The 16,900-nt window shown below is 37.0% G+C and overlaps 1 protein-coding gene across 6 annotated transcripts; it reads left to right on the top strand.

The window, feature by feature from the left end:
* The first annotated feature begins 761 nt into the window (after positions 1-761).
* Positions 762-13,946, top strand: LOC307120456 (uncharacterized protein). Of its 6 annotated transcripts, XM_079807494.1 has the most exons (7): positions 762-973; positions 3,711-3,862; positions 5,450-5,561; positions 7,456-7,791; positions 8,406-8,738; positions 12,390-12,429; positions 13,157-13,909. In XM_079807494.1, the coding sequence occupies exons 4-6, from the start codon at positions 7,497-7,499 to the stop codon at positions 12,422-12,424; spliced, it is 663 nt and encodes a 220-aa protein (XP_079663620.1). In that variant the 5' UTR covers positions 762-973; positions 3,711-3,862; positions 5,450-5,561; positions 7,456-7,496; the 3' UTR covers positions 12,425-12,429; positions 13,157-13,909. The 6 variants fall into 6 exon arrangements, with proteins under 6 accessions (XP_079663620.1, XP_079663617.1, XP_079663615.1 ...); XM_079807493.1 differs by lacking the exon at positions 5,450-5,561 and having other exon boundaries at positions 873-973; XM_079807491.1 differs by lacking the exons at positions 3,711-3,862; positions 5,450-5,561 and having other exon boundaries at positions 797-973; positions 13,157-13,946.
* Positions 13,947-16,900: the final 2,954 nt, after the last annotated feature.

The following is a 16,900-nucleotide window of genomic DNA, read 5'->3' as shown; positions in this document are numbered from 1 at the left end:
CACCGGCGACCGTGTCATAATAAAAGTCCCGCCGGCGACTATGCCATAATAACAGTCCCGCTCTTCAATCGCTCCTGCGGCCTTGCTCAGCTCCACAACACTCGGTCCTGCTCTGCTTCACTACAGTAACGTTAATAATCACATTCATGAACATGATTTCTGCCCGAGTCCTATCCCGATTCTGTCCCACCGGCTGTGAGGTGAAGACCACATGTCCCAAGATTCTGCGCTTAAACGTGGCATCAAACTACACCTTTGTTTTGAACAGGCGACCTCTAGTGGACGGAAAAGTTACATAGTGTAGCTTTAAAAGAAAAACTTTATAAAAAAAGACACTAGCGGATTGACGATGATGATGTTTTATGCCCAGCTCTGTTCCTTTTTAAATATATTTAATTAATATGATGTCCTACTTTAGATTAATGATACTGTAGTATTTTATCTAACATGTTAAGGTAAATTAGGACATTAACAAAACTTTAGCCTATACTTTTTAAAAATCGAAAGAAGAAACTTGCACATTGCATAAAACTGAATTATCACATGACAATACAAATTTATATTTTAGATTGAAATAGTTTGTATTATAATTTAAACCCGAACAATTTGATTAGACTTTCTTTAACTATGTACAGCCAAACATGTGCTTTCTCAGACATTCCAGCGCTTGAGTAGTGACCACGCCCACACGATTTACATTTGACCAATCAGTCTAGAGTTAAACGCAGCCCTGAAGAGAGAACTGTCTGTCTTGACTCTCCTCACATGTTAACAAGGCGGAGGCGTTTGGCATCTCAGAGCTTCTCGTGGTCTCTGACAGCAACAACAACACACCTCCAGACACATAAATAGCGCTGTAGTTCAGCAATGCTGTTCAATTCATTCAAAGTATCAAAGGCACGTTTGAGAAGAAACATGGAGACAAAGCAGTTGTTCGTTGGTTTGTTCGCGGTTTCTGCATTCCTCTTGCACGGTAAGACATTTATTTATTTATTCATTTATTTATTTCTCTTCAGGTCAACGATAAAATAAAAAAAAGAATGAGTAGTTGATATAGTTCCCTGCTCAAACCAGATCCAGAAAAAGACCTATCAGTCCAAGAACCAGCCTAAATATTGATGAACCAAAATAATTTTCAATAACCTTTAATTTATTTTTCTAAACTGATATCAATGACAGCTATTCGTAACATTTGATTCGTTTCAAGTTCAAAAAGTAAAATAACTAAATAAAAGTTTAAATAAAAAAGTAAATAGGCTACAATTTGTTGTAGCTAATTACCTAAGTTGTTGTCAATGCAAATCAAATTATCCAAATTTCGAGTTTGGCGGCTATAACTTGAAGCACTGCATGCCGGTTAGAAATAAAATAGAACGTGATATATTCTAGTAAATGTGGTCATCGTGAGTTTAACGTTTTCCCCTCTTTTCATCGGGTCATTTGGTTGTTTTAGATCATATTCGACTTTTTTGTTTGTTGCTATGGAAAGTTGACCAGAGTGATAGAAGTTTTGACCGCGAAGCGTACAGTGGGGACGTACCTGAGAGAAAACGGATGTCATGTTAAGTGAAATAAGGGATATAGGGATTTCTTGTTATTTAGGGAAAATATAATTATATTTTCACTTTCAGAATGACATTTTTCCCCCCAAACCTGATGGGATAAAACGCCCTCAGGGGGCATCGCTTTGCACTATCATAATCACTGTAGCCTAGTTACCCTGTTCTGAACATCACATTCTTTGTTTTTCCATCAAATGTAGGTGGTTGAATACAAATATTTGGACTTTATATTTAAAAATTACCTCACATTAGCATCAGTTAGCTAGCATTAGCATCAGTTAGCTAGTTAGTCAGTCAGTTCACATCAGCTAACAATATTTTTCAAAAAGGTGGATTTTAAAAATGGTTCATTAATAATATTCATATTTATCTACTGTTATAAAACAAGCTTGTTCTCTGATTTTGCTGTAAACGTATAAAGCAAATTGCTTTGACAACAAATGAAATTACATGAAAATTGTTAAGAATCTAATGACATGAAAACTCTGGACATTTTTCATACTTGGTTTATAATGTTATTGTCACTGAAAAATAGGATAACTATTATAGACACATTAACTTGTTTCACAGAAAAAGTTACACAGTCCTTAAAGGGATATTTCACCCAAAAATGAAAATTAGCCCATGATTTACTCACCCTCAAGTCTTCTTTTAGACGAATAAAATCTGAGTTATATTACAAAAGTACAGGCTAATCCAAGCATTAGAATTGCAATAATAGTTGCTCTGTTTTTGAAGTCCATAAAAAAATGCACATCGAATAACGTGCTCCACGCGGCTCTGGGGTGTTAATAAAGGCCTTCTGAAGCGAATCGATATGTTTGTGTTAGAAAAATATCCATATTTAAAACTTTATCAAGTAAAGTTCCAGCCGATCGCCTTCCATGGAAAAGTGTTGAATGTTGAAAGTGAAACTCAAGATGCGTACGTGACGTCATGACGAGCGGACCTGGTCGCGTTAGTCTTTCGATCGGCAGGGGAACTTTCAACACTTTTTTCATAAATTGAACACGCAAGGCGGTCGGCCGAAACTTTACTTTATAAAGTTTTAAATATGGATAGTTTTCTTACACAAACGCATCAATTCGCTTCAGAAGGCCTTTATTAAAACCCCAGAGCTGCGTGGAGCAGTTATTTGACAGACAGATGCACTTTTTATGGACTTCAAAAACAGAGCAACTATTAGTGCAATAATAACGCTTGGATTAGCCTGGAATTTTATAACTCAGATTTTATTCGTCTGAAAGAAGAATGTCATATACACCTAGGATGACTTGAGGGTGAGTAAACTATGGGCTAATTTTCATTTTTGGATGAACTATCCCTTTAAGGACTGTGTAACTTTTTCTGTGAAACAAGTTAATGTGTCTAGAATAGTTATCCTATTTTCCAGTGACAATAACATGCATTATAAACCAAGTATGAAAAATGTCCAGAGTTTTAATGTCATTAGGTTTTTAATAATTTTCATGTCATTTAATTTGTTTTCAAAGCAATTTGCTTTATTCGTTTACAGCAAAATCAGAGAACAAGCTTGATTTATAACAGTAGATAAATATGAATATTATTAATGAACCATTTTGAAAATCCACCTTTTTGAAAAATATTGTTAGCTGATGTGAACTGGCTGGCTAACTAGCTAACTGATGCTAATGCTAGCTAACTGATGTGAGGTAATTTTTAAATATAAAGTCCAAATATTTTTATTCAACCACTTACATTTGATGGAAAAACAAAGAATGTGATGTTCAGAACAGGGTAACTAGGCTACAGTGATTATGAAAGTGGAAAGCGATGCCCCCTTTGGGCGTTTCACCCCACAGATCAGGTTTGGGGGGCGGGGGATGAATGTCATTCTGAAAGTGAAAATATAATTATATTTTCCTTAAATAACAAGAAAAAGTGAAGGTACACTACTGATTAAAATAGAGATGTCCCATTTCAAGCACTGTGTACATCACACAAAAGATGAAACGCAGACAAAATACATTTTGGTGTATGGAGGTGCCGCATTCTCTTCAAAACAATCGAATTAATCAACTGCGTCTTCAGCGGCTCTGATGTCAGGAGTACATGAAGATGTTATGTTCACTCTTACATCCAACAACAAAACACTGAGTTGCTTATAAGACATTCTTGTCGCTACAGCTGCTCCGGCCTGGAGAAAATGGCGGACAACACACCTCCCGCCACATAAACAGTGCTTTAGTTCAGCAATGCTGTTCCATTCATTCATACAAAGTACATGGAGACAAAGAAGTTGGTTGGTTTGTTCGCGGTTTCTGCATTCCTCTTGCACGGTAAGACATTTATATATTTTATTTATTTCTCTTCAGGTCAATGATAAAAATATTAAAAGATAGTTTGAATTCCCTGTTCAAACCAGATCCAGACAAAGACCAGCCTCCCACGTAGGAGGGGATGTTCTTGCAACCTTGCATAATGTTCTCTAAAGGTGACAAAAATCCCAAACCTTTATAGAACATTAGGGACATTCCTAAAACGTCCTCTTTTGGTTATGAAAGTGCTGCAGTTCAAGGTTCCTGATATGACTTTAGGGGATGTTCCATTTTGGTTATTCTAGGATCACATAGCAACTTTACAAAGAGGACATTTGGGATGTTAACAGGACATTCCCACATGGTTCCCTGTTAGTCAGATGACTAGTTCATTCGGGACTGTGCTGCAACATATCTTGCTCAGTCCAGCGGTCTCTACACTACATTCCCATTACGTTTGCAGGACCTTTAGGGAACCAACCTAGAATGTTATTTTTTTGGTCCTATTTGGGTCCTTCATCATGTTTACTGAATGTTTTCAGAACATGTTTGAGTGAATCGGTGTACACACACACATTATAAAGTGCGCTGTAGAAAATAAGAAGGAATTGTAGGCTGGCAGTTGCTACCAGAATGAGTCCATTAAAACTTATTCTTATTCATCCGGCTCTTTTCTCAGTTTTTTTGACATGTATAGACATTTCTCATTGATTTGTTGGTTTCTAAAAGCCACAAACAAAAATAGGAACAATTAATACAAACACATTAGGATGTCCTAAATCATACATCTGAAATCAGCATTAACAAATATATAGGATCAAAGAAAACTAAATATAACTAGAATTCAATATATCAAACACATACTTGAAATCAAAGAAACAATCAAAAGTAACTTCCATTACCAACAATTCCACACAGGCCATGTCTGAATCAAGGAAAGCTGGCTTCTTGAATCCAAACACACTGATGCTAGGGCTTAATTAGTAAGAAACCACAGGTGTGCTCATTAAGGTTTGGTCAGCCAATCAAATCACGTGATGGAAGCAGGATTTTCTACAGTGGTGAATATGAAGTTGGACAAGTAATTGGTATTCATCCATCTTTGAGAAGCAACTTTTGTGCAAATTCTGTGTTTTACTGAAAAGATGAGGCATTTTAACATTCAATATGTCTTAATTGCAATTTATTAGATCATATTTTTGTTTACACATGGTTAAAATATGTTTACTTGTAGCGGTACCATGGAAATCTACAAATATAGTTTAACCACAGTCACTGTAGTAAAACGATGGTTCATTTTCATAAGGGACTGCCAGTGACATAAAATGCAACCTTTTTATTCTGACAGTGTATGATTTACATTATTTACAGAATAGAACATGATCAATATGAGTGTAGGCTAATTGCAAAAACTATGTAGACAATTTTTTTTAATTTGTTTATTATGAAATAGCTCAAACATATTATGTTTTTCAGTCTTCTGATGAGCATTGTTCTGGGCTGCGTTTGGTTTCTTATGATACTTCTGGGAAACGCAGCCTTGTTTGAATACAGTGTCAGCAGTGAGCGAGCGCTCTCTCTGTGATTGACTGGTTCTGTTTTTTGCAGCATTCGCATGTGTTCAGATCATGGTTCAGATGAGCAGGAAAATAGCGGTGTTCAGCCTTATATGTTCGAACCGGAGTCGAACAATGATGCTTGCAGAGCCAGAGAATATAAGGTATAATACAGTGAGAAAACATTTGAAAAAATTGATAGATTCGCCATTTGTTATGCAGCAGCTCTATAATGCTATAATTCTCTCAAACTACCTTCTGAATAAAATACTTCTTCTGAATAAAATGTATGGAAATTATGGAGTTATCATATGGAAATGGAGGTGATCTTATATGGTCAGTAATGGAGCTTGGATGTCATCTAGTGAAAAAGTTTGGTACTGCATCCACATGAAATCACTAAAATTGTGAACACTTGTAGTTTTAGAGTAAAACATGTTTTGTAAAATATATATTATATTATTATTATAAAATATAAACAATCATATGTTTAGTTTTTGATTGTTTATATACAATTTCTATTTTACTTCCTTAATTTATTTCACTTCTACAATAATCTGCCAAGTGTCTTTTTTAAAACAAGACCAACCTTAGGTCTATATTCCAAAGCATTCCTGAATTACAGCCATTTCAGTTTGGATCGTGTATTTTCATGTCTATGCAGAAAAAAGGGGGTGACATTTATTTAAACCTGTTTTTCTCAAAATGCTGTTCATGAAAATAATAGCGATCATCCGACTTCTGATAACCATAACTTTTGTTACCAACAAGCTATGAAATAAATTAAAGAGATATGGAAATGACTTGAAACCAGCTTTCATGGTTGTTCATTGACTCTTTTCACATTTCAGAGCGGAAGTCATCATAGTTGGGATAAATATTATAGCTGTAAATGAGAGAATACATTACATATTTTTTGTGTGCCCATTTGCTCAAAAAGCAAAAGAAAAATGCCACAATAGTGATTTCACAACTTTCAAAAAGAGGGAAAAAATAGAGTGAGATCAATAACAGCAGTTAAAAGAGAGAAATATGTTATTTTTTTACCATCACTCGCAGCAGCGGTAACTTTTTTTTATTGTAATTTGATGCAAAAGTAATAAGTACAAAAATACAAAAATCGTTGCAGGATTTACAATATTGATGACCGTTAAAACGCGTCAGTGCAGTGTGAGCTTCTTTTCTATTAATATGCCTGGAGGTGAGGAATAAGACAAATGGTCTCTCAGTATTACTTGATCTATTCCACAGCCATCTCAATTACAAAGAACAAATTCGTTGTATTCAGTTGTGCTGTGGGCAGTTAGTCAAACTCATTTTAATGTTGAAAAAAAAAGAATATTTCTGTTATACCTCAGACTGGTTGCTGTCTCCTTCCTGGCCACCCCCATCCTGGCTCCGCCCCTGTTAGAAGGGTAATATGCCAGATGTTGAAATAATTAGACCAGATGTAGAGCATTTGGTAGTTTGAAGATGTCCAGAGATCACACAAGATCTAGACTCCACCTCTGGCTCAAACTGTGCTGGTGTGGCTGATCTCCTGTCTGGCCGAGCAATTACTTTAAAAAGCGTTGTGCACTGAAGTTAAGAATATCAGTTTGAATACCTCTGCCGTATTGTTGATGTGTGCATTTCCGATGAATGCATGCAAAACCGAAGGCTTTGATATATAATGTCATTAATTTACATAAAAACGTAAAATGCCATTATTTCTGTGATGTGTTGGAAAATGGCAATAGATTTATTTTCCACTTCCTTGAATTATAGTCATCTTGCATGTAAGTATGCGATGATCACTTCTTGGTGTGAATGCAAATATTCAATATTAATACGCAATATATGAATCAAGATGTGTGTTGTATAGTGTATATTATGACTTACAATAAACACCTGATAACCTATATGTACGTTTTTCTGATGAATGAATGTGTGAATCAATTGTGTTTTTATGCTAATGTTTGATCTGTAGAGAAACATTCACAGCACTTTCCTGTTTTATCATTTCGTACTCATGTCTTTCATAGACATGCCATAATTATCTGTTCATTTCTTCTCCAGGTGTCTCCGTTGTTGATGCAGAAAACGTCTCAGTGTCAGTGATGGAGGGAGATCTAGTCAGTCTATTCACTATTGTTAAAACAAACCAACAAGATGGTATTAAATGGTATTTTAGTGGCACTCTCATCGCTCACATCAGTGGAAATCTCAGTGTGATCTGTACAGATGTTCAGTGTGACGATGATAATGAGAGATTCAGAGACAGACTGAAGCTGGATCATCAGACTGGATCTCTGACCATTAGAAACATCAGAAACACAGACACTGGACTTTATAAGGTAAAGATCTTCAGGGACAGCAGGGACTGTGGAGATATCTTCAATGTTACTGTTCATGGTGAGTCATTATGTTTTGAATCATATTGTGTTTATTATGAGTGATATTCAGAGCTGTTTTTCTCTTTATCTCCGTCATTGAACAGAACAGAATTACTTTAAACCATTTAGTTTTTCCACTGGTGATCCATTCGTTTCTAACAGTTAGTTTTGTTCTGTTCATAACATTTGATATCATTTGTTGAAATGCATCTATGATCTCAGACTCATTGTCTTTAGTTCTCTGGGGATCCAAAGTGCAGAAGTGTAATTTGTCAGTTTATCTCGTATAATAATCAGAAGTGATTGCAATGCATTATAAATATTTTAGATTTTTAATGTGCTTATTCGGAAATATTATAATGCAGAAATGTATATTTCAATGTAGCAATGCATTGTGCTAATACGTGTGTGGCTCAGTAAAAAAAAAACATCCCACCAGAGTTGCCATATGAACAGTAGGTCTAGGATTAAAGGAATCCACGATTAACCTGATATTTAGCAAGTTTGCAGCCTTTTCTTTTCTGCTGAATTTCTTAAAGATCCAGGAATTTAAATATGCACAATTATTTTAACAGTTAATACTTTTTGTGAAGATTTCCCCCCAAAAAGATAATCTGTTGGTTTGTGTTGCAGGTGTTTGTGCTTGTGTTGCAGAAAAAAATGAAGTGAAGAAAATATGTGCGAAGGAGGGAAAATCTGTCACTTTAAAGAGTGGTGTAATAAAAAAACCAAATGTGATAAAATGGTATTTTAATGGCATTCGCATCATTGTAATCACTGGAGACCGTAGCAAGATCTGTAAAGATGTTCAGTGTGAAGAGAGATTCAGAGGCAGACTGGAGGTGGATCATCATACTGGATCTCTGACCATCAGGAACATCAAAAAGAAAAACGATGGACTCTATAAACTACAGATCAGCAGCTGCAGATTAAGAATCTATAGGAGCCTCCATGTTTGTGTCACTGGTAAGAATCGTTTAGTCATTATAATTTTAGAATACAACATTTTTAAACTGATCCAGTAATCTTTTTATTGACTAGAGTATCAATTATTTACCATAATAACAAAATTAAAATACAAATGAAATTTAATTCAATACATGAACAAAAACGACTGAAAAAGTCATGTTTTCATTTTAATTATGGATCTCGTTTATTCCAACCCGATCTCACGGCAATTCGTACATTTTTTACGTGTTGCCAAATTCGTATGAATGACCTACCTCAAACTCCGCCCCTAAACCTACCCGTCACTGGGGTTTAGACAAAACGTACAAATTCGTACGAATTAGCCACCTCATAAAATGCGTTCGAATGGGTCGTGAGATAGCGTTATTTATTCTGCAAGTACTGTTGTTGAAAAAAGTTTGACCTGTACAAGTAGCTATTTCGTAATGGGCGGAGATTATATGCTGATTGTGAACGAGTAACCTGCTGATCATATGCTGCATTTCAGGCAGGTTTTTGAGCCCGTAAGTTACGACTTCAAACCACAACTCGACTTTGTAGCGTTCCAGGAAAAGTCACGCCCAACTGCCTGAGCGGTAGCTAGATGTAAACAAAGAATGGCGAACCGTACGGGGCTTATGCTCATTTACAATCATTTCTATCGCTAAAGGTGGTTACTCCTTGCTAATTTGAGGGAAACAGAGGGAAAAAAAGGCGCTTAAGGCAAGAGAAGCTGTTATACCTTTTATTTTACGTTATTTGTATATTTGGAAATGTATTTGCTATTCATTTATTCTTGCACTCAATGGCCTGAAAACTTGCTTACACTAGAAAAGCTGCTGATAATGCATAACATTTGCGGATAAATAATGTTAGAGCAATACCTTCTATTTGGTTTTTAATGTACGACTTTCATAAACACCGCGTCCATGGGGGCTGCCATTGTTGCTTCGCGGGCTATGTGACGTCAGAACTCGTAACTGGGAGTACATCGATCTAGCACGAGTTCACGGGAAGTCACAGGTTTGACCAGTCCAGTGCACTTTCACGGGTAGACGGTTGGAAAAACACGGGTTACGGGTTACCTGGAACGTGGCAATAGTGTTCATTGTAGATTAGACTGACCAATTGACTAACACTAAAGGCCCGTACACAGTGAAAACGACGATATATTAGCGTCCACGCTGGCGGACTCGTTCTGTTTATTCATCTGCCGCTTTAAATGTTCACGCGGTTTAATGTCAGGATGGATTCTGATTGGTTGTCAATATTTTTTATTGTTAACCAGCTGGGAAATCGTTCTGAAAGTGATTCGTAAGCTGGGCATACACTGTGCGATTTTCGTCCGATTTCGAGCCGAATTCTGACTCGTGCGACTATTTTTTGGGTCGGGACGATTTTCAGCTATATCGTGCGTTGTTTGTCGTGAGGTGTTCGTGCAGTGTACAAGGGGAACCGAGACGCGATAAACCTCTCCCGATCGGCAATCGGATGGTCGAATGAATTTCTGTCATGTCAGAAATTCTGGTTGCTCCTCGTGAGGTGATTGCACACGCACAGCTGAAGCAGAGCTACGAACTGATTGCTCATCACTGCGCCTGCGCGAAAGCAGAAGTTGAACCATTTCATCTTTAATGCAGCAAGAAAGAAAACGAAAAGAGGGATATCTTTAAGTTCTGTTGGCAGTTATCAAATAGCAGCAATTTAGCAGACTGTTGCTTGCCTTCAGTTCTTGTTGTAAAATGGATAATCAAGACATTCAAACCACCGTGTTTAGACTATCAGTGCCTCTTTTATTCATTTAACTTTGAACATTAATTTACTTGTTTTACTTTCACAAATTTTATTTACTATTATTTAATATTTACTTAATTTTATTATCATGGGAAAAATGTGAACCGTTGTCCATCATCTGACAAAAGAAAAGAAATGTGACAATGTCACGGAGCAATATAGATTTTTTTTCTTTTCGTTTTAAATCATGAAGGCGAGTCAGTGGATATCACGCAAAAAACGCAATGTGCGCGAGAGTCGGTGAAAGTGAAAGTAAAATCTGATGAGCTTTCGGCGCATATTTTTTAAAAATATGCTGATAATGTAGCCTATAACTGTCTTAATTTATATTCTTAAAGAGTTAGTTCACCCAAAAATGAAAATTCTGTCATTAATGACTTACCCTCATGTCGTTCGACACCCGTAAGACCTCCGTTCATCTTCGGAACACAAATGAAGATATTTTAGTTGAAATCCGATCGCTCAGAAAGGCCTCCATTGGCACAATGCACGGTTCACTCTCAAGACCCATAAAATGTACTAAAGACGTCGTTACAAAGTCCATCTCACTACAGTGGTTCTACAATAACTTTAAGTGACGAGAATAGTTTTTGTGCGCAAAAAAACCCTAAATAACAACTTAGATCATGATGACCGATTTCAAAACAAGGCATCATGAAGCTTCGAAGCGTTATGAATCAGTGAGTTGATTCAGCGGTTTGAATCGCCAAAGTCACGTCATTTCAGCAGTTTGGCGGTTTGACACGTGATCCGAATCATGATTCGACTCACTGATTCATAACACTTTGAAGCTTCATGATGCATTATTTTGAAATCGGTCATCACTATATAAGTCGTTATTTAGGGTTTTTTTGCGCACAAAAACTATTCTCGCCGATTTATAAAGTTATTGTAGAACCACTGTAGTGAGATGGACTTTGTAACGACGTCTTTAGTACCTTTTAAGGGTCTTGAGAGTGTAACGTGCATTGTGCCAATGGAGGCCTTTCTGAGCGATCGGATTTCAACTAAAATATCTTCATTTGTGTTCTGAAGATGAACGGAGGTCTTACGGGTGTCGAACGACATGAGGGTAAGTAATTAATGACAGAATTTTCATTTTTGGGTGAACTAACCCTTTAATATTTCTCTTGTGGCCCATATTTTGAAACAAATTAGAAGAGAAGTATAGGCCCATTTCGTGTTAAACAAGTTGTTTTTTAAATAAAGCTGCTCTTACTTTCTGATAATACTGATATTATTGCAGTGTTTTGACATATTACAGACTGAAAATCATTTTAATTATAGGCCTATAATTCCTTGTTTAATTGGGCAAAATGTATTTAAATAATAAGGATTAAGCTAATCTATCTATTCTTTTAGCCTATCGGTTATGCATTGATGCGTTATAAAAATTAGCGCGGGGGCAAATTAAATGTAATATCAATTTAAAATTAAAAGTAGGCCTACCCTAATTATAATGTTCATTTATATACATAAATTGTTAATGCTAAATGCTCTTGATATCAATAGCTGATGCATTTCACAGGCTATCTGTCTCTTAGGTTTTTTCGCGCATATTTCACTCGTACTCGTATTTCACTGTGAGCAGACAAGTCAAGTCGCGCTCGACGATCGGACCGCACAGTCTGAGCACATAAATCGTGAGCTTTGGCTTTACATTGCATGCGATCTACTCGTACAGTGTGAGTAGATAACCTTGCTGAAATCGCACAGAAATCGCAAAGTGTATGCCCAGATATCATTCCTCTGTGCTGGTATCTTTATTGCTGTACTGTGGATATTCTTTTATATTTAGAACGATTTTTAGAACTATATCTTTATCGTTGTCATTAGTTATTGTCCTTGGTGTGAACAAAGACTCTTGTGTTTCAGATTCAGATTCTGCTGGAACACGTGGCGAGCTTTAGAAAGGGCAAGTATTACAGGACAGATATTAAAGTGAGAAAAATATTGTCTTTATTGTGTGTGTGTGTGTGTGTGTGTGTGTGTGAGAGAGAGAGAGAGAGAGAGAGAGAGAGAGAAGAGAGAGAGAGAGAGAGAGAGAGAGAGAGAGAGAGAGGAGAGAGAGAGAGAGAGAGAGAGATGAGAGAGAGAGAGAGAGAGAGAGAGAGAGAGAGAGAGAGAGAGAGAGAGAGAGAAGAGAGAGAGAGAGAATCAAAGCATGAGGTAAAATACTGTAGCCTACTAGTATGTCTTTGTCAAAATCTTACGATATTCTCAATAGAGTGCAACAAAACTCCATTCTTTTTTTCCATAAGGAAATTGATTTTTAATGATAACTTATAAACCGTTAAAAGACAGCCATACTGTGAGCTACTAGGTTGTTAATCGATATCGATCAATCAGCCTGCATTATTTCAACTTATTTTCCAAATAATCACGTTTAACAGTGGAATTTGTTCTGGAAAAAACTACATTACCCATGAGGCTATACAGAAACCTCCACCAATCAAAAAGTGGAAACAAGCAAAACATGCCAAAAGAGCCCTTTAGCTCTGCCCACTTCAATAAATCAATTTAAATATTTGAATATACTGTATAATAGCATCTCTCTTCTGCTGTAAACTCTCCCGTGAATGAAGTTTCCATCCAAAATTTCTCTCTGTTTAATCTTCTGTCTTTTTATTTTTTCCTTACAGTTGACGAAGGTCACAAGAGTCCCAACTGGATCAGTGTGTATCAACATTATTCCCGTTGACATGCAGCTTATAAACCTGGAACATATTTATCATTTATCATATTTATTATAATAAGTGCCTTGTTTTAGATGATGGATTAGTGAAGTGCTTGAGGAAGAGGTTTGTTTCCAGATGTTTCCTGAAGGTCTCAGTAGATCAGATGGAGCCCAAGGTTTCTGAAAGAGACTCATTGTGCTGGAACCACTAGGTGGCGCTCATTCACTGCAGTTACTACATTATTATGTATTCAATGCAACAATAACCAATTAGCATTCAGATCCATAGAACAAATGCTTTGTGATATTTAGGAAGATGGAAACACTCGAATCATAATGTAACATAATTTGCACTGTGACAACTCAAACCTACATGAGCTCTCAGGACAGTCAACATCATTATTGTTTCATTTACAAATATCAATTTGCATACTACAATGTGCAAAGTTTATAAAAATTCATACATATTGTTTTGCTTCAAAACAAAGTTTGTATTACTGTGATTCAGCAGAGATTAGAACTCATTCAAGTCTGAAATCCTTATGGAGAAAGTTAATTGAAAAAATATCTTCTATAATATAGGAAGTTGGTTGTCACTTTTGCACTTTATTTGCATGTTTGTATTGTATATCATATTTACTCTTGAATTTAATAACAGAATGTGAATAAATGTAACATGTTGTTTTAAATAAACAATTTTACTGTTATAAATTATCATTATATGAGCAAATTATATTTTCAGTGACAAGATTGGTATTAAGTGTGTCAGTGTTGTTCTTTATCATTAATATACTCTTATAGTTGTTACTCATTGAATTTGAATTAGTTTTGAAATATTTTTATATTTTCTGTTTTAGTAATATTGATTTTGTCATTTGTATATTTTCTTTTTTCAATACTTCAACGTAAACTAAACAAAATGTTGCCTTGGCAACTAACTGATAAAAAATAAGTGTATTATTTTAGTTCAATAAACACCTTCAACACGTCCACACTGAACTACACACAGAAAGCATTTACTTGAAATGTGGGATTGAATGAGGGCACTTAATGTCCCCTATGGTTGCGGACACCACTACAAATGGCTGTCCCCTCAAATAATGCCCTATTTGAGGGTATAGGGGGCGATTTTTTTATTGTACCCATAATTCACTGTGACGGTCGCGCCAAATTAATCCCGCGTCTTCCAGAAGATAGCAGCTAAATCGATCATCCATCCATTTTCCAGTGGCGCCACCAGGAGGGCGCGTGCCCGTCAGTCAACAATTTCAAAAGAAGTTAGAAGACTAAGAAGAAGACCAGTAAGTAAATAAGTCAAAAAATATTCTTTAGTAAAAGAAGACGGGGAATTATGTGTCGTGACGTGCTTTTTAAGTGCCAAATGGTTACAGTATACAGCACAACACTAGGGCTCATGTTTGTCAGAGCACAACATACAGACACAATCTTATCGAGGAATGTCATGTTTTCATCCTTGCTTGGCAACACCATGTGAATCGGTACTTTATCTGACAAATTAGTGTACTTGTTGCGGACGGCTCCAATCACCCTTTCCACGTGAATTCGGAGGTGGGCATTTTTTCTTGTGCTCTCCACATCTCTTGCATCCAGCTGACAGCGTCATTTTGTGAAAGCCGACGACTCTGTTACCTCGGATACTTGGTCTCCGTGGTTGCGCCTCCAAGCAGGAAAGCGGTGGAGAGTTAATCCATTTTCGACGCCAAATTAATCAAATTAAGACACACGACTGAGAGGGAGTACGTCTATAAACAGTGCGTAGTAGTCCGAGTAGCAGTAAAGGAGGCCATCAACATGGCCGCCACGCCAAGTAATGACGTCACGACGCCCAAGCCCTATTTATTTGTAAACATGTTGATCACTATTCTGTCATTTTTCATTGTCAGTCATTTTACTGTATGTTATAAACATGTTTATGCCCAAAACGCTTAATTAATATTCAAGGTAGGCCTAGACTGTCATTTTCCTCTACTGTGTGCATTACTGTTTAAGATTATTTCAATATTTAACATTGTTAACATTACATTCATTTAAAGGGTTAGTTCACCCAAAAATGAAAATTCTGTCATTAATTACTCACCCTCACGTCGTTCGAGACCCGTAAGACCTCCGTTCATATTCGGAACACAAATGAAGATATTTTTGTTGAAAGCTGATGGCTGAGAAAGGCTTCATATAGGCCTCCATTGGCATTCAGTACACTTATACTCCCAAGACGGATAAAAGGCACTCAGAACATCGTTACAAAGTCCATCTCACCACAGTGACTCTACAATAATCTTACGATGCGACGACAATAGTTTTTGTGCGCAAAAAAAATCAAAATAACACCTTTTTCCAACTTGTTACTGCCTTCCGTGTGTGCCTCCACGACGCATGCGCGAGAATATGACGCAGATCCGGCGTTCGGACAGATGACCCAGAAGTGATTTGTTTACAATCAGAGGAAGACGCGCGTGTCTCAGCTGTTGGATTCTACATTGATCGTGCTTTAGGTCTCGGCGTAGTGCTCAAAATGGGGTTAGAGTCTGCATTTCATGGAATCCCGAACCCCGGCGCTACGTCATATTCTCGCGCATGCGTCGTGGAGGCACACACGGAAGGCAATAACAAGCTGGATAAAGGTGTTATTTTGATTTTGTTTTGCGCACAAAAACTATTGTCGTCGCATCGTAAGATTATTGTAGAGTCACTGTGGTGAGATGGACTTTGTAACGACATTTTAAGTGCCTTTTATCGGTCTTGGGAGTGTAAGTGTACTGAATGCCAATGGAGGCCTATATGAAGCCTTTCTCAGCCATCAGCTTTCAACAAAAATATCTTCATTTGTGTTCCGAATATGAACGGAGGTCTTACGGGTCTCGAACGACATAAGGGTGAGTAATTAATGACAGAATTTTCATTTTTGGGTGAACTAACCCTTTAAGGCACGTACCGAGCATTCATTCTACTTAAGAAGGCTGGAATAAAAGCACCAGCGCACACAAACGATCATTTTAATTTTTAGTCAAATTCATTTAAAAATGTAAACTCAACAGGTATAAAATATGATCAGTAAGAGAAAAACACTGCTAATGAGGACGAGCACTGGACTGTTGCAGGATAGTGGGGAGATATATTTATTTATTATTCAAAATGCACAGGAAATATATTTATAGAAACATTTCAGTGCAAGGTGGTAAAGAGTTCGAAGTTCTGCCGTGGCAGCTCGTAGGTCAACGTTTTCTGATATCAGCTTCTCTAAATACCTCAGCTTGGCGCTGGTAGTAAGTTTCTCCCTGTAAGAGACCTCTTCTTCTCCATTTCTTCTAAGTTTTCTCGTAATTTATCCGCTTAAACGCCACGATGATAATTCCTCGAGCCGTCTTTCCTGCTGTGATCTCTGTATCGCTCTTACAATGTTGCCCCTGGCAACCGATAGCGTGGGATCCCAAAAGGGTGGACGGGGCTCAGACTCCGCCCAATTTGTCATGTGACAGCAAGTGACCATGGCGGATCTCCGGCATCCTCAATAAACCCGTCTCCGGCGATCTAATATGACCCCTGACCTGTAAAGTTGCCAGAATAATAATCATACGCTGTTTGTTAAATGGCCAGAGGAGAACAATGAAAACATAAGTATTAGCCTACACATTATATTCTTTCACTGTCTATGGACCCCCTAAACTAGCCTGTGTTCGCGCTATTGATG

Source organism: Gobio gobio (genome assembly GCF_949357685.1).
Source record: "Gobio gobio genome assembly, chromosome: 24".
Lineage (NCBI taxonomy): Eukaryota > Metazoa > Chordata > Actinopteri > Cypriniformes > Gobionidae > Gobio > Gobio gobio.
This window is presented reverse-complemented; position numbering and strand designations above follow the sequence as displayed.

Excerpts from the sequence above, each read along its gene's own strand:
- LOC307120456 (XM_079807489.1), top strand. The coding sequence starts at position 868 with ATGCTGTTCAATTCATTCAAAGTATCAAAGGCACGTTTGAGAAGAAAC. Across the intron at positions 974-7,455 it reads TTCTGCATTCCTCTTGCACG|GTGTCTCCGTTGTTGATGCA; the intron begins GTAAGACATTTA and ends TTTCTTCTCCAG. Across the intron at positions 7,792-8,405 it reads CTTCAATGTTACTGTTCATG|GTGTTTGTGCTTGTGTTGCA; the intron begins GTGAGTCATTAT and ends TTTGTGTTGCAG.